The 22150-nt window shown below is 54.0% G+C and overlaps 1 protein-coding gene across 2 annotated transcripts; it reads right to left on the reverse strand.

Annotated features, from left to right (window-relative positions):
• Positions 1-1244: 1244 nt before the first annotated feature.
• Positions 1245-20754, reverse strand: Pwwp2b (PWWP domain containing 2B). 2 transcript variants are annotated; one of them, XM_032892359.1, is made up of 3 exons: positions 20269-20754; positions 12348-14046; positions 1245-2610 (listed from the first exon to the last, which is right to left on the reverse strand). In XM_032892359.1, the coding sequence occupies exons 1-2, from the start codon at positions 20391-20393 to the stop codon at positions 12366-12368; spliced, it is 1806 nt and encodes a 601-aa protein (XP_032748250.1). In that variant the 5' UTR covers positions 20394-20754; the 3' UTR covers positions 1245-2610; positions 12348-12365. The 2 variants fall into 2 exon arrangements, with proteins under 2 accessions (XP_032748250.1, XP_032748251.1); XM_032892360.1 differs by having other exon boundaries at positions 12653-14046; positions 20269-20753.
• Positions 20755-22150: the final 1396 nt, after the last annotated feature.

The raw sequence follows: 22150 nt of genomic DNA on the forward strand, positions 1-22150 counted from the left end.
TCCCGCCTCAGGCTCTACTGGCCTCAGCCAGGACCTGCCATTCAGCAATGTGTGCGGTATAAATAGTTATGGGCAGAGGGCAGGACCAGCCCCCTCTGAGCTGCTGCTGGGATCGCCAGGTACAGAGCTCACACATCATGCTGGCCTGTTTCTTCAGTAAAGCCTGGGACAAATGCCAGTGGCTGCTCCTGGACTGATTTTTTTTTTTTTTTTTTTTTTTTTTTTTTTTGAGACAGGATTTCATTGCATAGCACTGGCTGGCCCAGCCCTCACTCTAAGATCCTTCTGCCTCTGCCTAGCACAGCTGGCCCTGGCCTAAAGCTCTTAAGACTCGCAGTGCATTCCACAGGCAATGCACAGATGTAGTCTACTAGGTTCTGTTTGCTTCAGGATAAGATCTCTACTCTTCTGCCCAGCAGAGCAGGCCTCCCGAAGACGAAAACCTCTGTCACAGGCCGCTAATGGCAGGGTCCACTTGGCTCAAAGCTAATTGGAAGCATGAATTCCCCCAGTTCAGCTTTTCCTGGGGAACCCCTGAAAGGAAGTGCAGCAACTCACGACCTGGCATCACGTGACCACTGTGCGACTGCAGGGCCCCTGGTTGTCCGGAGGCCAAAACTCACTCTTTCCAGACTGTAGGACAGAGGTGGGGAGACTACATCCAGGAAACAAACAGTTATGGGTGGCTCCTCCATTTTCCTCTCCCAGCCTCAGAACAGGGGTGGTGGGGGCACAAAGGCAAGGCTGGATGTTCTCAGTCCTCCAAAGTCCCCTGTCATGCAAGGTCCCCACTTCCAAGTGTGCACTTAAAAGGTTCTTAGGCCAGATGCTGGGGTACTGGGTGGGGGAGAGACCTGTTGCTCTAGCCATGAGCTGACACACAAGGATGCCCAGAAGCTCCCATTCACCAAGACACATCCCTCCTGACACAACGGTCTCCAGGATGGTTGGGAGAGTCCCTGAAAATGGAGAGATGGTATGTGTGTAGGGTCTTACAGGGTCTGGTGTCACATCTTCCTGTAAGGCTTGAATGTGAAGAAGGCTTTGCTGCCACAAAAAGCTGGGAAACAAGCAGGGTGTGGTAGTGTACACCTTTAATCCCAACACTCTGGAAGGCAGAGGAAGCCAGATCTCTGTGAATCCAAGGCCAGCCTGGTCTACAAAAGGAGTTCCAGGACAGCCAGGGCTGTTATGCAGAGAAACCCTGTCTCAAAAAACCCACAGAAAACAAAACAAAAAAAATATTTTAAAAAGTTGGTTGAACATTCTCCCACCTCCAAATCACAGATCCAGACTCACAGGATACCATTAGAACAGCCCTTGGGCTAGTCAGTGACGGATCTGCACCATTCTCCTTCCTGGGCCTGCAGAAGTCCTAAGAGGTAACCAGTGCTCTCGTATTGCCCACATGTTCCTCCTGAGGGCTATGGCACCCTCAAAACTCACAAGTATTTTCTGTCAAAATCAGGAACAAGAAAAGCCACTGCCACCATTTCAGGACATCCCTTAGCTCTAATTGAGCCCAGGGAGAAAATGGAGACAGGAGGCTCCATTGGAGGAAACAACCAAACCATTCAGGTCCAAGCCTCTGCCTGAGGGATTTAGGGTGGACCGGAAAAACCAAGAGCAAGGCCTGAGGCAGGTGACTGAAACCACCACGTAAAGCAAAGAGTGACCTTGCTTCAGACTTGCATCCTGTCAGGTGACAGTGAGTGAGCAACTCAAGGGGCGCAGTGCCACCTTGACAGGGGTGGCTAGGGTCCTTCTCCACCCCGTTAGAGGATTGTAGCCTCTCTCACAGGTCAGGCAGGTGCAGCTTTGAGCTCTTCAGGCAAGAGCCTCAACACCCACTCCAGTTTATTTCTTCTCATGCTTAAACAAAGGAGCAGAGACAGTTTTCTTTTCTTTCTGTTTTCTTTTTGGTCTTGGAAGTAACAGAGGGGAAAGGAATGTGGCCTCACAGGGCAGAGCCGGTATCTCCTAACCTGAGGCCTGTTTTCACTTCTGCCCTCCCTCTCCCCTTCCTAGTCCTGGTGACGTAGCAGCATCTCAGATCAAGGTGGCCCCGCAGGCCAGGGCTGGGAGCCAGGGACCCATGCTTTGAGTGGAATGTGGAAGAGAAGCAACTAGGTTTCTGGCTCAAGTGCACAGAGACCCTGTACCCAAGGGCTGGAGGAGAACCCCATACGTGCAATTTGGTTTCCTCAAGCCTGAAGGGTGGCTCTTGCTGAATAACGGGGGCCAGGTCCAGGAGGATGTCCTGTAGCGAGGCCCAGCACCCAGACCAGGAGTTTCACAGGCTGGGCAGAAGGCCCTGTTTCTGTCTGAGGATGCCTAAGCCTCACAGCCACTAGCACACAAAGCAGCGAACGTGTCACCAAGCTCCAGGACACTTCTGGGCTGGGAACGCTGAAGCCTGAACAGATACATTCAGCTGAGAGGAGCCAGGTGTCCTAAGCTGGGTCCCTCCCCATGCACACCGGCTCCTCTGGAGTCAGGCCAGCCACTGTGCCCAGCAGGTTTCTGCACACAGCCAGCCAGACACACATGGGCCCCTTGGACAGAAGTCAGAAGTTCCAGGACAGCAGCTGCACCCTCACTGTCGGTGACCTTGGGAGAAGAAGAAAGGGTAGAGGTTACCAAGGAGTCAGTTGTAGAGAACCCTAGAGCAAGTATCAAGACAGAGCACTTCTGGGCTTGTATCACTGTCCCTTCAGCCTTCTCCTTTGGGTGCTACGGCTTTGCAGAGGTCCCAGAGGCTGATCTGCCTCCCCACCAGCTCTCACCAGGCCAGTGAACCACACTTTCCTTGTTCCCACAACTTCTCCTATCCATGTCTCACCGTGCCAGACAAAGGTAAAGGATCTTCTAGATGGTGGGAGGCTTTGGAACACAGGATCAGCCAAGACCAGTAGGAGGCCCAAACACTAGGAAGTCTGCAAGGGAAGACTGCTGCTCTAGTAATGGGCTCACTACAAGGGGATCCTCGAGTCTTTCAATCACCAGAACACATTCTCTGCCTCCGGGGTAAGGTAGGGCAGACCTTGAAAATAGATGATGATGATGTGTGTTTCTGTGTGGATGGATGGATAGGGGGTGTGGAATCAGCCCCAGGCTGATAGAGCCTTTCTACAGCTCCAAGCCTAGCCATGTTACTACCCAGTTAGCATAGATACCTGTAAGCACTGTGGTAAGCTGAGGTGTTTTGGAGAAATGTCTTAAGCTAAAACGGATGGCTAACATGTCCGAGGCATTAAAGAACTTCTCTTCAGAGCTGCAGATAGGCAAGTAGCAGGACTAGAAAATGAATCAGACAGGAAGTAGGGACACTGCCAACTCCGAAGAGCGGATTCCTGTATGTTCTGCATGACAGGCTCCATTTATTCCCGCAAACCTCAAATCTCATTCCCAGCTAAGTCTGTCTGTACGTGTGGACGGGGAAGAATGTTCAGAGAACACAGAACCTCCGTCCAGGAAACAACGCTAGGGAATGGCTAACCCGAGAGACAGAATCTGCAAATCGGGAGCTGGAGAGACACCTCGGCACGGGCACGTCAAATGCTTGCTGTGCTAATTCGAGGACTAGAGTTCGGATCCCCAGCACCCGGATGGGTGTGGCAACCACCAGTGATCCCGACGCAGAAGCATGAAGGGGATCCTCTGCTTGTGTACATGTATGTGCAGCACATTTGTGTGTGTGATTCCATGTAGACGGTGAGCAATTGCAGCAGGTCAGCCATCACAGAATCAGAGGGACCTTGTTCTCCCAACCCCTGAAGGCCCTTGAGAATCAAAGGAGGATTCATCAAGACACATATGTTAGAAAGCCCCATGCAAACAGGTTCTGGGGCAAGAGCCTCACACATCATCCCAGCAGCGACGTACAGTTGACCTATAAATATAGACACAATCTTCTTGGTGCCCAGCGTTCTAACCCAGTCTGGTCCTACAGGTTGACCTACATCCAGGCTGGAACACATCTGAGAGAGCTACCCTGGCTAGGGAGTTCCAGATCTCTGAATGGCCTTGGGGTGCCTCTAAGGTCTGGCTAGGCTCTGTGCAGATGTAACAGGTGTACTTGCAGCAGTGTGCACGCATGAGCGTGTGTGTGTATGTGTGTGTGTGTGTGTGTGTGTGTGTGTGTGTGTGTGTGCGCGCGCACGTACGCACATGCATGTGCAGCAGTGGGGTTGGGTGGGGTGGGGGTGAGGAGTGGAGGGAGGGAGAACACCACTGAAAACCACATCTCCTGTCCCTTCTAATGAATGCTTTAAGGTTTGAAAGAGAAAAAACAAACTGAACCCTGGGAAACAAAGCTAAGTCTCTCTAGCCACTGTGGCCTGACCTTTGGAAATGTCCTCAAACATCCTATAGAGACCTTCGTTGGGGAAAAGAACGAGCTTTGAGAGGAGACTCTCAAGGGCTCCTGGCCTCGAGCCTCTTTTTGTCCTACAACTGGGGCCTTCAAAGAAGCCCTTCCTCTCCCACTCTCAGGGAGCTGGCCCCTTACCAGCACCGCAGGGCGGCAAGCTTAGCTGCTCTGGGTTGCTGACAGGCTAGAACACCAGGCCTCTCCAGAAACCCACATCCTGCAGGGTATCAGGCTCATCCCAGCTCAGCCCAGCCCACCCTGCAGCCTGGGCTACCTCAGCCTTCTCCAGAGCTAAGACAGCTAGAAGGATTGATCACCCTTCAGTTCCCCCAAAAAGGGACAGGAACAACCTGCTGTTTGATGCTACTCAGCCCTCGGGGTGTGTGTGTGTGTGTGTGTGTGTATGAGCGAGCCTGCTTGTGCTAAAATCAGAGGGACAAGCCTCTAGATTAGGATGCTGACTCCAGGAGGAGTCAGGAGGGACCATGAGGGATGCTAAGCAGGGGAACCACAGAAATGCTTACAGCAGTACAAAACACAGCTCAATTAAAAAAAAAGTCTAGTAATGACCACGAATGAAATGAACCTGTATTACCATGATTGTGTCACAACTTGACTCAGAGAGGAACTGTCCTCAAGGCCTTTGAATCACAGGAACATGGAGACCCTAGACTGTTGATTTCTATCACTGGGGCAGCCTTGGTGGCCAACCCTCTTGGTGGAGGCTATTAGTGGTCTTATATCCCCAAACTATCATATTGTAATGAAGTGAAAAAATCATATGTGTAACATGCATTACTAAAAACAATTCAGTTTTGCATATATAATTAATAATTATTATAATACCATTAAGCTTTGCTATAAAGAGAAAAGAACAGAACAGAAAAGAAAAAGCAGTTCCCAGTGTTGACACCAGAAGCAATACACAGTTCAGAAACAAGAGCAGGCTGGAGCATGGGGCAGCCTGGTCCCAGGCCTGGGCTCTAAGGAACTGTGAGGGCCTTGGGCCTGACCAGAAAATAGATATTACCAGAGTGAGATGATGGGTGTGGCACGAGGCAGGAATGCTACCGGATGCTGTGGTCACTGAAGGTCTGGGGCTGATTGGGGTAAGTGACTTAGGGGTGGACAATCTGAGCAAGGGGAACTCTTGCTAGAGGTCATGGGGCACGATAAGGAGCACTGTGCAGTTAGGAAACACTTTGTGATGGAGCTGGTTGTTCAGCCAGGACATGCTGGATAAACACTGAGGCCAGGGAAGAGCACACACACAACTAGGAATGGATGATATGGTCGGTTCACCAGTGATGAGGTGAGCCTGGGGACCAGCATCAAGTAGTGGAGACTGGAAACATTCTCCACAGGGAGAAGCTTATGTGACAGCTTCAAATCATCCCCCAAGTGAGGAAAGAGTGACTTCTTGATGAATAGTCCAAGGAGGAGTCTATCAGATGAAGCCCAAAGCAGGTGGGGTCAGGGACCACCATGCAGAGATGGGGTTGTGGAGACAATGGCCATGACCACTAGAAAACAGGCAGTATTTGGTCCAAAAGGTTCAGATAGGCAGGGTTATCCAGAGGTTTTGTAAAGGGCCCATGATGCACCCAGATACCTTAACACTTGGGAATGCCACTTACCTCCCCCAAACTGTCTGGTCTGCCTGCCTGCTTGCCTGTCTTCAGGCTCCCAACATGATACCCAGTGGCAGTGGCAGGGACAGGCCACTGGGAGTCAGTGGGTGGGAAGGCCTGGGCCCCTGTAAAAGGCCCAGAATTATAGGCCTTAGTTTCCTTCTGGAACAAAATAATTACAACCTTCCCAGAGGACCTGAGTTCCCTGAAAGCAATTCAGAAGTCAGCTGACAGCCCAGGGGGAGCAGAAGTGCTAGAAGAAAGAGTAGGTTTGGTGCGTTCTACTAAGGGATGCTGTTCAAAGGCTGGATGGGGGAGACACTGTGGTGTTGGGGGCGATGCACGGTGCACTCGGAGTCTAGAGGCATGTTCTCCTCTCCCCTCAGCCGGCACAGTGTGCTAGCATCTGCAATAGACTGACTCCCGATCAATATCTGCTTTTCCAGGAGAAATGAGTATCATGAAGCAGGAAGGTGAGGGGCCATCGTGTTCCTCAAACTGGCTGTCTCGCTGTCTTCACAGATGGATCTTTCTGCAACAACAGTTTCTTCCCTCATAGGACAGACCCTTCCAGATGCTACTGTACTATTAGGCTGATGATGTGGGGGCACAAAGGCAGCGGTTCCTGCTGCCTTTGTGGACCCTGGGCCAGTCTATCCTTAAAGCTGTCTCCCCTCTGCTACATGAGAGGCTGACACAGACAGTGTGCACAGGTAGTCTCATGAACAATAAACTAGGAATGTTGACTGAGCGGAATGTAGAGGAACTTTAATTCAGAACATGGCTGCTCTGGCAAGAGATCACATCCAAAGACCTTCTAGGTCTGTGAGATCTAGCCAGAGTACAGACATGCCTTTAATCCCAAGCGACAGAGGCAAGTAGGTCCGAGTTCAAAGCTAGCCTATTCTAGCAAGTGTCCGGTAAAAACCAACCAACCGACCAACCAACCAACCACTTCAGGTCCAGGAGTGCTGGTACACTCCTTTAATCCCAACACTCAGGAGACAGGAATGCAGATCTCGAGTTCTAGCCAATTCTGTTCAGTCAGTTCATGGAATTCAGAGGCAGTCTTACTGGGAGGGTTTTACAGAGACAGGCTAAAGAGGGAACAAGCTCCACACAGGTGAAAGCAGAACAAGCCAGAGAACGGGAAGGAGTCGGAAGATTAGAACAGATCGCTGGGGGTAGTTTAAAGCCAAGCAGGACAGTTCAGTGAGAAGCTGAGAGAAGTCAGATTGAATCGGTCGGCCCGGAGAGGAGTTTGATCCAGAACAGCTGAGTTAACCAGCCAGGCAGTCAAAGTTCAAAAAGAACTAGAAAGGGTGAGCGTACTCAGCAGTAAGTCTCAGAAATGCTGAAAATGTTCTAGGCCTAGAATAGACTGTATGGAGGCTAGAAGCTTCCAGGACTAGGCTTAGGTTAGCAGACAGAGGGAGTGAGCCTCCAATCACATCAGGAGAATAAAAAATACTTTTACAGGAGCATGACTGAGAGGTGAGTAGCAACCCCATATACTTAGACCTCTGGAACCTGATCATGTCAGCTTCTACTGCATACTTCCACAGATATAAGCCAATTAGATATTTCTGAGATGATTACACTGAACTCTACGATGGACCCCCAGAGCCATTATGGGTCCCGGTCAGAAACGCATATGATACCATACTGAGGAAGAGGAAAGCTCCAAGATTATGAAGGCAGACTTGAGGGCTGTCGGTGCAGCCAGGAGCACCGGAAAGGAGCTCGAGAGCTGGTTACCCTCTCTCTCCAGCTTTCTGAGGGAGCCCAGCTGGGCTTAGCTTTCAGACCTCTGACTCTAAAAGAGATGTTTGTAGGCCCTGCTTTGCGGCAGTTTGTTGCCATGGCCACAGGACAAACTGACTCTAGGGAGGATGACAGATCAGCAAAGGGGAACATCCACGGCATGGGTGTGCTGTACTGTCTGGCAACCCTTTACAGCTTTCAGCCCAACATTCCGGCCACTTGAGGTTGGGGGCCAAATGCTCCCACGTCTGAGGCCCGTGATGTCTCAGTAGACACCGAGGGGTTGGGTCCTGGGATGACATCCCATCTTCTTTTAGGGAAGTGTCATAACTTTCAGTCCACACAGCACCCAAACACTGTGCTGGCCACCTGGCGACCCTGTGCTTCTGTCCCCAGATTGCCCTGGCACTTGGGAAAACAAAAAAGAGGCGCCATCAACCAGAACAGGCATGTGGTACACATCTCGGCCAATCCCCAGGCAGAACCTGGCAACCATCAACCCAGTACCTCTTTTTTTTTTTTTTTGGTTCTTTTTTTCGGAGCTGGGGACCGAACCCAGGGCCTTGCGCTTCCTAGGCAAGTGCTCTACCCCTGAGCTAAATCCCCAACCCCAACCCAGTACCTCTTATCTTTATGTGGTACTGTGGTACACGGTAGGCAAAGCCCCATCCAACTGCTGTCAGCCCTGAAGCTCCCTCTCTAATCGTATATGGCTTCCTGTCCCCAAGGATAGACTATTCTCTCCTGGACCCTCTTCCTGCTTACATGGTGCTGCTCTTGTCACCCTCCCCTCATACACCTTCCCCGGCCCTGAGGCTCTGAATAGAGCCTTGCCAGTTATAGTAAGGTTTTCTCCCTCTCTCCCACAGTACTGTTCCCACCAAATGTCACCTCTAGCCTGTGGTACCGGGGCTCTGTGCTTTCCGCTAGAACCACTTATAAGCCAGGCCTCTGGTTTCACCTCAAGTAGCCCGCCAGGGCCACTGTGAGGTTAGTATTGTGGGGCAGGAAGAGGTAGCACCCTCTTGTCTCAAGAGTCAACAGCACACATCGCCCAGCCTCCCTAGCTTGTTTTAGCACAAACGACTGGACCTGCTCACTGTTCTGCGTCCTGTACTGCAAGCACCCTTGTTTCTAGGGGCAGGCCAGAGTCTGCCTAGAACTGCCTCCCACAAACTCCTGTGCCCCATTTAGATCTCAGCTCAAGTCACCTTCTCCAGGAAGCCCTTCCCAGGTAACAGTGTGGGTCTGGGTTCCCACCAAATGATCGGTTTCAAATCCCTGTCACTTCCTTTCTGGAGCATGCCTGTGTGATTATGACATGCTAATTTGGGACCTGTGACTCAGAGATGTCTCCAAGATTCTCCCTACCCTGCTAGCCCATATCCAGTTGAGTATTTGGAGGAAGATGGGTCACAGACACAGTAGCCAGAGGAGGAAGGTAGAACCAGGGATTAGAGAGGAACCTGAAGTCACACCAACCCTTTGCGGTCTTTGCTGGATCTGGCTCGGGGAGCACCCACTCCTACGTAGGAAAAATTGGGTGGTCAGCTCCTGCGGGGCTCCAGGCATGGGCTGGAGCAGAAGAAACCTGCCTTGACCAACCAGGGATATAAGCTCAGCTTCCACACAGAGCTTTTTGCCCCCAGCCAGTAAACTCACACAGAGCCCCTGGGTAAATAAAACCCTGGAGCCTACCTGGTGAAGTAAAGGCAGCTGCCTACAAGTTCATTCCTAAGTCCATAACGTTGCGGTACCCCTCACACATCCACAAGACAGGTGCCACTGTCACCCTGTGACAGACAAGGAAACTGGGATCTCTGTGCTCGTATGTGCACTTATGAGTCGGGGCAGCCTAGCCTGTACATCTAAATCAGGACATACTTGGAGGAGTCATTGAGTCTGATACACAAGTGACATCACATTCCAGGGTCAGGGCACCTAGCTCCCCCACACCCCTGTCCAGTGTGGGGGGTGTCCACACCAAGCCCCATCAGCTGGTCCTTTAGCCATCCATCCAAGTGAGTAAAGGCTCTCTCAAGGACAATACTGAGTTCCATGCCTTTGGAAGGGAATATACCTGGCTTTCTGTGATGGCGCCCACCGGCACACAGGAGAGGGGCACCCTCCTCCCCCAACCTTGATGGACTGCTCTTCCTGCCACAGCAGGCTTCAGGGTGAGGTATGGCCTGCCAGTGAGCTGGACCTGGATGCTGACCTCCTCCATCTTGCCTCCCCTACCTGAACTCAATCCCTGGGCAGCTTCCTGTCCTCAGTGTCCAGGCCAGCAATTGTGCCCTTCACTGCCTCTCCACCAGCATCTCAACAACTTCTGCTTAGAGGGCCAGATCCGCAGGTCTCCCTCCGGTGCTAGCTGGAAGGGATTAACTCTGACAGCACCAGGGGCACTGCAAAGCACACTGGTCCACCAGGGGACCCTAATTCACACAGCGGGAGGCCCCAGCTCCACCGCTGATGAGCACTTGACTTGCCTGGCTGGAACCTCGTCTTCGTGTTTATAAAGTCCTTACACAAAAGCAAAACACTGCCAGACAAGCACCGCTGAGCACTTGGCTGCTATAGGGAACCAGTGCCTCACAGAAGGCAAAGGGCTGCTGGGTGCATGCCGGTCCAGGCACAGCCCAGGACCAGGCACCAGGCAAACCAGTTGGGTGAGATTTTTTTCCCCTCTGCTTCCGGATAAGCAAGGCCTGCCCAGAATCTACAAGGCTGCATTCTCCAAGGTGCAGCTAAGGCCTGGCTGGGCTTTGGGTAGATGTCTCCAGTCCCCATCTCTGTCTATATAGCCGGTAGGAATCGAAAGTCAGTTTGGAAGGACCAGGCTAGGCTCATCTTTCACCAGAAGCTGGGCTTCTGCCACGTAATTGGGACATGTGATAGGGGCTTTCAGCCTTCATCCATACTGTCTCCAGCCAAGCCAGTGCCATGGTCAGCTACCAAAGAGAGGGCCAAAGCAAGGAAGAGCATGGTGAGGGAGGACCCAGCAAGGCAGAGCCTGGTGCAGAGTGCTCCAAGACCGGGTGTGGCTACAGCTGAGGTTCTGTGAGGGCCAGGACACCGCAGGGGCACTCAGGGCACATCACCTGGCCCTTCTCTGTTTTAGCCTGATGGATGATGCCCTGCCCTAGGATAGCGGAGGCCAGAGGTCGCTGCTATAGTCCCCATGTCTGTTTTGTACCTGCCTCCTCCTACACAAAGGTCCCCCAACTGAGAATAGGTTTGGTTGTTAGGCATAACCAGGGACCAGTGGAGAGGGTAGAGCGCAGCCTGAAAGCTAGCTCCAAAGCCTGCCTCCCAATACTGCTTCCTCTCCTGGGAATGCAACTGACAGAGCAGTGAACAGGCTTGAGAGGTATCCCACATCCCAGACTCTTCTTCCTGAACAGACATCAGTTGGTCCTGCTAAGGACCGAAAGACTAAGGAAAGGCTATAGGCCAAGAAACCATGATGCCAAAACGGTGGAGTGAGCAAGTGGCCTGGGCAGACAGGTCACTGAGGGAACTAACACCAAGTCAGGGGGTCTAGCTGGAGGTAGATGCAGGGCTCTTGTCTTCTGAGTATAATCACCTGACATGACCTCCACATGGAATTAGCATTAAGCCAAGGATTAAGAAAGAAAACCAAGAGGCTGCCTGGGGCCAAGAAGAGAGCCCTAGACCTCAGTAAGAGTCTTCACCATGACAATCAAAGCTGGAAGTGGCTATCAGATGTGAGGATGCCCAGGGAGAAGTGCAGGTAGGTTGTGTCCCTCATGTTTCCAGACACTCCTCATGGTAACCACAGGGCCTCCAGAGATTCCCCCAACTTCATGAGATGACACCCAGCGATGCCCCACAAGCCTGAACAATGACATTTCCTCACTACGCATGCTGCAAAGTCCAGACCCTATACAGATCATTTGAGGATTGACCATTAAACTACAGCATTCTCCTAAGAGCTCACGACACTGTACCTACCACCCAGAACTGGGTGCACCTGGCCACATTGAGAACCACTCAGGAACCATCACACTTACAGAGGAGGAGGGACAGGGCATGCTGAGTGGAACAGACAGCTCAAGGCACTAAGGCCAGCTCCACTGGAGGGTCAGGACGCTCTCCTTGCCTTGCCTTGCCTTCCTCCTTCCTGCCAGTCAGACTCCTGGCCCACTTAAGCAGGAGGTATAAGGCCACTAGTGTTTGGGGAGAGAGTAAAAGAAGTTCCCTCTTTCCTCAGAGCGACTGAAGATGAAAGCCTGCCTTTTATCCTTCTGCTCTCCCTTTACCCCAGCCAGAGTCCGGCAAACGGCATCCCTTTCTCAAAAATCCTAGCAGAAGACTCATGGGCCTTCCTTTGACAACTGGCTGCAAAACTCAAACACAAACAAACATCCACTAATCGGGCCCTTGAAAGCATCTCTCTTGAGCTATGTATGTGAGCTCCAGAGACAGCATCAGTGAGGGCAGCAGTGTTAGGACAGCCCCCCAGGCCCAGTGTCTGGCTCCCTAGCCTCTGGATGTTGAACACAACATGGTGGTTGCTTTGGGAACAGCAGGCGCCTACTGAACACAAGACTCACCTGCTCCCGGAACCAAAGTTACATTTCAAACTGGGTCAAGAGCTCCCTTATTTCTGGGGCCACATGTTGTGTGGCATTTGCAGCCTCAGTTATAGCTTTCCGATACATCCCCTTCTTCTTACGGTTAAATCTCAGTTTGAAAAATTCAGAGAAAGGGGACAGTTTCGAAATAGACAAGAATGATGTAGTTGGAGACCCAAACCATGAGACTTTCGCTTCTTGCCAAGAGGGCTCTCCATCCTCCTTCTGGCCAAGGCTGATGTCAAGGACACGTGCTGGCCACCAAGGAAAACCATGAATCTTACCCCACACAATGTCCCCTACAGCCACCGTCCTTCCGTCTTCAGTCACACACTGTGAGACGCTCTGCGTGTGCAGCCTGACCGTGAGGGGAGGGACTGTCTGGCGAGTGTCAGCAGAAGACGAAGGAACAGAGGCACTGTCGCCAGATGACAGGTCTCCCGTGTCTGGAGATGTCACTTCTGAACCAGATGATTTTAATTCATCCAGGCTGTCGGTGCTGCTGCACACAGATTCACTGGTACAGTCTGCTCTCCTCCCAGGGCAGTCGACAAGAAAAGCCAAGCCATCACGGCCATGTTTACCTTGGGGAAATCTCTTGAGGTCATCGTCCTCACCAGAACTTCCAGAAGACAAGTCCTCTAGCCCATGGGTAGAGCCATCAGCAAAGAGAGCAGGGGAGCTGGCCAGGGGGCCTTGTGGGCATCCATTCAGCTCCTCTACCAGCTCAGCCCTGTACAGAGGCTCGTGCTCTCCATTCCCCAGCCGGTGGGGCTTCAGGCGGATTTTGGGAGGTGGCAGGTCTGAGACAGGAGGCACTGGACGAGTCAGCTTCAGCTTGGGGATGGAGGCTGAAGGCCCGCTGGATGGTCGGTCTCCACCACCCTTGGTCTCCCCATCCCTCGATACCTCTGAGTCCTGGCTGCCATTCTGTAGAGACTGTTGGGGGCAGAAGGGCTCCACGGAGCCATGCACTCTGGATGGGATCTTGACCACCTCACCCTTACCCTGTGGGGTGCTGTAGGAGATCTTGATGACTGGGCTCCTCGGGACACGCTCTCCGGCAACCCTGTCCTCTTCCCGCTTCTCCCTCTTGTTTCTCCTCGGTGCGGCCATGGCTATGACGGCACTGTCTTCTGGTTCCTCTGGCTTTCGGTATTCACTGTCAGGGCCACTGCCTAGCCTCCGGCGGGGTTTGGGGGTGTTCAGGGGGCCAGGACTGGCATCCTGAGGACTCACAGTACTCTTACATTTCTCACATAGTACTTGACGTGGCCGCAGGCGGATTGTGCTAAGAATGAGTCTGCCCGGATCCCGGTTTCGGGAAAGTCGCCGACGGGTCCGCTTGATGGCCCTGGGTGGGGGCTGCGGCACCCACTGCTGGTAAGTGTTCCTCAGCCACAGTGGGTGGGGGAAGGGGGCACCCTCAAAGTAAGGTGGAAAGGGAGGCAGGTTCCCGGCAGGCACAGGTGGTATGAGAGGTGGGGGCGGCTCAGGCACAGCTGTCTTGGGAGGTTGATCCTTCTCAGGGTCTTGGTGGTGAGGAGGCAGAGGTCCTGTCTCCAGCTGCATCACTTCTCCAGTTCCCTCCTCAGGAACCTGGCCATGACAGCTGATGGCAGAGGAGTTGTCAGCCAGAGGCAGCAGAGTAGATGGAGACAGGCCAAAGAGACCAGACCTGGTAGAAGAGAACAAAATCAGAGTGAGGATAATGAGGATTCCAGCTACGCCCAGCGCCTGTCACCTAACCAGCTCTAGGCCTGGAAGACCGTTTGCAGAAATTAAGTCCAGTTCTTCGTCCCAGTCCCATGCTCCCAGAAATAAGACTCAGACTCAACATACATTTACAAATACCTAGTCCTTAGAGCTAGGCTCTTCTTTGACCAGATCACACCTTGTTATAACCCATTTACTCTAATCTGCATTCTGCCACATGGCTGATTACCTGTGATCAGGTACCACACATCTGTCTCTTCACAACTTCCGGGGCAAATCCTCTCCCTGCACTTCACGCCACCCCAGAATCCTTTCTGCCTCCTGATGTCCCATCTCTTATTTCCTGCCTAAGCCATTGGCCATCAGATTTATTATTGAAGGTGCCACACCCGTACAGACCTAAGACATTTGCTCGACAGCCATCTGGATCTAGGTCCAGAGTGGTGGATTGACATTCAACAGGTACCCAGGCCCCGCATGTCCTGTGACATGTGGCTTGAGGGCTTCTTCTTGGTCAGAGTATTAGAGTCTGAGTCTATGCCACAAGAAAGAGGGCTTGAGGCTGGAATGCTTCTAGAGGACTGTGAAGACATCTGCATCCCGAGACAGGGCGTGGTCGGAAAGGGAGTCCACCTGCCCCATAGCCAGTAGCTGCAGAACCCAGGTCTCTGTTCATGTGCTTCACTTTTTCTTCCCTTTCTTTAAGAGAAGAGGGGACTCCGCTTGCTGGGATCCTTCCCTCCTCCCCCCACCCCCTTACACCGCACCCCACACACACACCCCACAAGCCTCTTGGCCCTGAACAATGTCTTAAGGAGCCCCCTGGTCCCAGATGCCTACTATGCATCCTGTGTGCAGGACCGGAGCCACATGTGGCCAGATGCAGCCAGAGCCACAGCTGCCCTGAGGCTAGAGACACCAAAGCAGAGCCTTTGGGGTGCTGTGACCTCCCAAACTCTCACCACTGGCCTCTACTTCCATGGCCTCTAGAAGAGGATTATTAGCCAGCCTGTCACCTCTGGACCCCACCCTCAGAAAACACCACAGGGTCCCAAATGAGGGTGTGGGCAGAAAGGGGGAGCTGGAATACCTGCCCCAGGGAGCAGCCTGTGATATAGCGGCAACTAGGTCCTGGGAAACATGTTCTGCCCAGACAGGACCAAAGGCAGAGAAGGCCCCAGGAGAGCAGGAAGGAACGGCAAGTGGCTGGTTTGGGAGGCAGGGCAGACAAAGGACCAGGGGTGGAGAGCTGCTGTTCAGAGCACACCTGTCTGGCAGCTTCCACAGTTACCTAGAGCATAAAATGGGGGTTCCCTCTAGCCACCTCCTCTTCTGCTCATCTCTGCAGCCCCCTTGTGCTGAAGGTGCTATTAGCAGAGAGCACTCTGAGCGTCTGCTTGCTTTAGCCCCAGAGGCCTAGGGCAGACTCTGCAGGCTGAGGACAGATACTGACTGGCTGTAAACCCAGGTCCTTTCCCAGAGTCCCTGGGCTGGATTCTCCTCAGAAATGGCACGGCCCAGGGAGCATGCAGCCACTCTTCCTTCCTGGAGCTGCTGCCTTGCCCCTGCTTTGGCCACACCCAAGGCCTGCCTAGTGGGTAAACAGAACAGCTCACCCCAGGCCAAGGCAGGCTGGCTGATGACCTTCCCCTAGGATGGCTGAGGCCAACTGATAGATTTTGGGAGGCCATGGCCACCAGGGGTCTGCTTTGGTGTTTCTAGTCTGTAGGCAGCAAAGGCTGTGGCTGTGATTTGAGCTCCCTCAACCCTGTAGCAGTCCACAGAATGACAAGCAGTGACACTTCCTCTTCACAGAAAGGATGAGGTGAAGGGACTTGCAGACATGTCCCAGTTGGGGCAGTCCTGTGTGTGATGTTGGGATCCACTGCCTCCAGGTATGGAGATGGCCATGGCACAGGGAAAAGCAAGTGGACACACTGTGATCTGGCCTGGGGTACATAGGGGATGTGGATCCTAAGGCTTAGAACCCTCAATAAAACCAGGCTGTGGCCCAAGCTGCTCAGTCTCAAGGACAGAGGCTCACAGGAAATGCTATAGATCTTGGCAGTGACAGGAACCTGTTAGGGTTCACAACAGACTAAGTGCCTGCTGACTGGGTGCAGCCTTGGGATAGAGGGTAGGTATACAGGGATGGGACCTGGAGATTGAGAAATGACTACCCAGGGCAGGAACCAATATCTTTATGAAGCGTAGCCTTGAACCTCTGATTTCAGGAAAAGATGGGAACACTGAGCAGGGTTGAGAAGCCCAGGAAGCTATAAAGAGGGGGCCATATCCAAATATAAAAGCAGTAGAGACTCAAAGGGGACAGAGATATAGGGCTCCCAGGAACAATGAGACTCTCTCTCCTGTTCTGCATGATGAGGATGCAGTCCTGGGGACATATGGCCTGGCCCAAAGTCCACGGCAAGACACCAGGAGCCAAATCATGTCCCTGGGGACTCACCTGCAGGGATGCCTCAGCAACTCACCCAGAGTAGCCTGGCTAAGGCCAGCCCAGGGACAGGAAGAATACAGTTCTGGCTGCTTGCCAGAGCTCTGGGCTGCCCCTCCTTGCAGCTGCCTCCATCTGGCTTCCCAGATCCACAGGCAGACCCAGGATTCATGAGGCTGTTGGCACCCGAGTGGCACCCTCCCGCCCCTACTATGTCCGTCTGGGACCTTCCTCCCCCAGCTTGTGGTGGCAGAGGCTATCCCACCACTGCCTGAGGGTTGAGTCAACAGGCTCCTGGATCAGAGGCATGCGGATGTGCAAAGCTGGGCGGGAGTGTGCGGAAGCTTCTCTACATAGCTATGTTGCCAGGAGTCTGCAGCCCCAGGAAGGCCCAAGTCCAAACACCCAAGGCCCCACCTCGGGTTGTACACCAGGGCTTGCTTACTTTAGAAAGTCCCTGCAGCCTTTCTGTGGCCCAGCAAACAGCCATTGAGTAGTAGGGCTAGAGAACTGGATAGGGCCAGAAGAAGAAAGGTCTTGCAGGAAACAGTGGGCTGCTGGGGACTGCTAAGTGTACAGAGGCCTCCAGGGGCCACCTCTGCTTCGGGAGTCAGGTGAGGAGGTTTTCAGGACAAGTCACAGCCTGGATACCACAGCAATCCCTTCACCAGAGCATACAATTGGACCTGCACTGCATCCTTGGGCACAGACCCCAGATTTCCAGAGGAGAAGAGGTGGTCGCTGCACCCTGCATTAATTAGCATCAACATCATCCCTAAGCCCTAGGGCTCTCCTAGAAGCTCAGACCAGGCCCACCTCTCCCCTATGTCTTCCTTGTTCACTTTGCCAACATCTCTGTGATACAGTCCCCATGACCAGCCTGCCAGCCAGGTCCCCAGTACACCAGCTGTGATGCACAAGGTACCCGAAGTCCTCCAGTTCCTTCAGGGCAGAGAGGATGTCTGAGCATTATGGTTACCTCTGTGCCTACCACATAATCTCAGGGATGCCTATCAGCACCTGAGCCTCCACGCTGGCTCACATATTCCAGGACAGAACTTGGTGCTCTTTAGCCTGGTGACAGGCAGTGACTGTGGTCTTGGCCAAAAAGGATGTCGTCACACTGACCGTCCCAGCAGGTAGGCTCAGCGGTTGTGTGGTACAGCTTAAGAATCAATGGCTCAGATTAGAAGTTCAGAATCAGTGGATCTTTGCTGTCTTGCAGACTACCTGTCGCTAGGGTTACCTCACCTGAGGTGCTCAACAAGGGACATAACCAAAGGACATAACCCTGCAGAATAGTGTCAGCCCCGCCCTTTCATGCATGACTTGGGTCAGCACACTTTGGAAGGGATCCTCCATGTAAGCAAGGATCATAAAGATCATAAAGCAGCTTGTCAGAGGCTGAGCCCACTCCCTGGCACGGTGCAGTGAAAATACAGGCATGCATAGGTACCCAGAGCAGCACAGAACTTGCTTCAGGCTGCTCCACAGCCAGGCAGCAGATTCAAGATGTAAGTGGGAGGAGGTACTTGGGATTGTACCGGGTGGCTCGTGAGCAAGACCCCCTCTGAGCTCCCCATCCATCTGCAGACAAGGGAAAAGAGTAAACATCTTTCAGTCTAACTTCATGATGAGCACCAGTGGTGGGTGGCTGGATCCAGACTCAGACCCTTCCTCCAGCAGTCTATGTGAATGGGGCCATCCAGGTCACACTTCCCATCTAGCAAGAAGGATGCACAGTGATCAGGAACCATAAAGGACAATCAGGCCACGAGGCCTGTATCCAAACTATGGGAGCTCTGATGCCTATAAACTGCAGCACCACCTCAGGAATGCTGACCTGCTTGCTGCTTTGAGCCCCAAAGGCTCCCCTGAGGTGGGAGGAAATAGGACTTGGGAGCTCTTCCTTGGCTCACATCCAAGGACTGAGCCTCCATAGGAGCAAGGATAGGTACTGGGCCCAGAGGAGAAACTGGTACCTGGGAGGGCAGGTCAGCATGTGGACCCCATAAGGCTGAGAGCTGACACTGCAACCAAAACCACCCAGACAGCTCCTGAGCTGTGCTCAGTTCTGCCTGAGAAGCAGGGCTGTAAACATTAGCTTTGCAACTCATAATACTATGGATAGTACACAGGAAACAGAAACAAGAGGTGCCCTGCAGGAAAGATCAGGGGTGGGGAAGGAGAAACAGTTTCAAGGCCAAGCCTTGGAAGGCTGGAGGGGCAAGGAAGGGCCGCTTTATCTTCAGATTCCCTGCAAGGGCACAGAAGCAACCAACGCCACTGCAGAGAAGAGAGAGAAGAGCTGTGACCACTGGCCAAGCTCCTGCCTCCGAGGGGCTCTGGTTATAGTAGACTGTGGGGGCACAGACACACAAACATCCCATAGCTGCTGGTTCCCAAGTTCAGGATCCCATCAGTTAGCTTCTATCCATGAAGGGTGTATACATCTGCAAGCCAGGTTAGCCGACGGCCTCGGGGCAGAGATCCCACTATCTGTAGACACAGCCACAAGATAGGACTACCTCAGCTTATCTTATCTTGAGCACCGGAGCCGGAGAGCTGGGAAAATGCGGGTCCTCTGCTGCACTCTCTAGGGAGAGGCCCGAGCAGGCTGCACAGGTAGAGCAGGGGTGCAGCCCTGCAGGCTCAGGACTGAGCCAGACCTGACAAGGGAGGACAGGGCAGACATCAGCAGGGTGGGGGAGGGCTTGCACTGGAAGCTTTCAGGTGGCTGGCTATTCTGCAGCCCCTGAACGTCACCCCATTTTAGGCACTCCCTGTACTAACCAACAAGAGAGGGGCACCAGTCACACGGGAGGCCATATGTTAAGTCACATGACTTGTTCATAAATGGCTTCTGGCACATCTAATGAAGACATAATGTCAGCAGGGTAACTGTCAAAGGAGGAAGGGTTCTGCTCTGTGGTGGGAACGCAGGAAAAATCTGGGCTTTAGGAAGGGAAAAAGTTGGGTCTTTGAAAGCAGAGCCTTTTTCTGTTCCTAATTCCAGAATAAAGCTTGGCTGGGGCAGAAGAGTCACAGGCTGATTAATGCCTAATCATTTATCCGGCAGTGACAGCGCAGTGCCATGTGATTCTGGGTTCAGGTGGCTGCTCTGCGCTGCAGAAGCCCCTGCAAAGGCTGTACAGGTGGTCCCAGGAGCCAAGCCCGATGCGCCCCTCCAGTAGAGGCATTGGCCCTATAACTTGTATCTTCCACTCCCCCGCAAGGCGCCTCGCCCACAGCAGTGTTTCTACACCCCGCAGTCGTCGCAGCTGGTCTCCACCAGCCACTACTACAAGCCTTGGGCTTCCCCCCTCTTGTGACAGGTGAGGCCACGGCATAACTGACCCCCTCAAACGAATCGCAATTCTGCAAACAGTCGAATTCAACAGTGCGTCTGAACAAAGAAAAGTGCGTTAATTATGGCAGATGTGAGGAGTTTCAGGCAAGGCTTCCTGTGCGTCCCGGGCAGGACCCGCAGCCCCTCTGCGGGGCTGCACACTCTCCTGCCCCGAAAGTCACCGCGACTTTGGGAGAGAGCCACTTTCGCACCCAGACCGGCGGCCAGCTGGCGCGCCTCGAAACCCCGGCCCAGCAGAAACTGAAAGCGGACGCGGGCTTTGCTGCTCCTCCCGAAGCCAGCATCGGAACCTTGAATCGGTGAAGGAGTGTCCCGGGGGATTCCGAGGAGTCCCGGGCCCGCGACCCTGCCCCGCTCACTTTTTCGTGCAATCCAGCAGGATCCCGGCGAAGCTGCGCTCGCCACAGCTCACGGTGACCACCAGCGCGCCGTTGACGACCTGTTCCACCCGCACCGGCAACCGGCAGCCGGCCCGCGGCTCCATGCTCCCGCCGCCTCCGGAGGCCGCCCCGCCCGCCACCGCCGCCGCCGCCGCCGCCGGGTCAGCCCCGCGTGACGCCGCCTGACGTCACAAAGCTCTCTGAGCCGGCCGCCACCGCGGAGCTGGGCTGGGGCGCGCGACCGCGGGCTGCGCTCCCGGGAGCCAGAGGGCGTGGGGCGGTCCGCCCGCAGCGTGCGCCCCACAGCCGGCTCTTAGAGCTGGGCTGGCAACGCATTGCGGGGCCCCACCGGGCGGAGAAAAGGGTTCGTTAATCTTGACGCCACGCTGGCTAGGAATGCCCCCTAGGCGGCCTTGCCAGGAACCGAGGGGTAGCGGAGATACTCCCCGGGCCCATGCCCTTCCCCCCACTCTGCTGCTCTGGGTCCCACCCCGGGCCCCACCTCCTTCCTGATCCTGTCCCGGGGCCACTCCCTGAGCCCGGCGCAGCCTGGGGCCCTTCCCCCAAGTACTCTGGGGTCCCATGTCTACCGGTCTATACTAGAGTACCCCGGCAGCGTCTCCTACGCACGGCTCCTATGTCCACTTGGTACTTGGGAAAGTCTGTGGGCGCGTGTACTTGAAGCGAGTCAGGCCTGGCAGAAGAGACTCGGGGTGCCGAGGGACACCAGTGGGACCCTTACAAGAGGCCTAGTGTCACTGTCACCACACGGGCGACCTGGCTCTGGGCTACCCAGGTGTGCTCCGCGTCTCCTAGGTGACTAGAGCTCCTGTCCGTTTGAGGACCTCCTAAAGCGCGGGGCTGGCTAGCACTAGTGTTGGGAGGATTATTCTATCCAGAGCTCTAGGACTAGTCTCTTGCGTCTCCTGGGACTAGGCTCTGCAGCATGCCTCGCCTAGTGTACAGTATGAAGAGCCACCTCCCATGAGCAAGAGCCAGGCTCCGGGGCGTGTGCAACCGGGCCTGCGAGGGCAGCCTGGCCATGAGTGGGAGGTGGTGGCGCCCGGCGGACGCCTGACCACCACCCTAGACCTCCTCCGGCTTCCGCAAGCACTTGCACTCTGGATCCGGATTCAGAACCCGTAACTGACTACCTCCAAGGGTCGGTCACGTTGCGAACCGGGCCTCTAAGCCTGACTTGCATCGCCTTGACCCTGCATTGGTGGCACCAGAAGGGCAGGGAGGTACTGACCACGGGTCTACTGGGTCAGCTTGGGAATGGAGTTCTTGCCCTGCTGGGACTTGCTTCGGGGCTGCTACCACTGACGCCGTTAAGGACAGCCCTGGCCGCCCAGGCGCCACTTTACCTCGCCTTAAGGCGACACCAGAGCAGATGAGAAAGTCTGGGCGGAGTCTGACTGAGGGGCAGTCCCCCTCCCACAAGCGTCTGTTTTCCCCCATGCCTTCTCTCCAGAGCTGGGTGCTGCAGATTTTGGAGCAAAAAAACCGGTGGCTACAGGAACCATTCCCAGCTCAGTTCCAGGTGGAGGGCTGGTGGGAGGCTGCCCACTCGCTCAGCCCAGATACTAAGCATCTGTGCCTGAGTACTGGGAATGCCTGTTAAGGACAGACTTCAGCAGGACACTCCCCAGCCCCAATTACAAGCTGGGGACATCTATAATCTGAGCAACTGGGGCTGTGAGGGAAAGTATGGTCGAAAAAGACACTTGAGAAAGCAGATGCCCTTGTTGAGGGACTCCCGGTTGTAGAAGCAAGGCTCCCACGTGGGGGGCATGGACAGAGGGACGCCAGTGAAAATCGCCAGCTTATTGTGTGGATAAGGAACTTGCTTTTATTAACT

Source organism: Rattus rattus, chromosome 2 (assembly GCF_011064425.1).
Source record: "Rattus rattus isolate New Zealand chromosome 2, Rrattus_CSIRO_v1, whole genome shotgun sequence".
In the NCBI taxonomy this organism is placed as follows: Eukaryota; Metazoa; Chordata; class Mammalia; order Rodentia; family Muridae; genus Rattus; species Rattus rattus.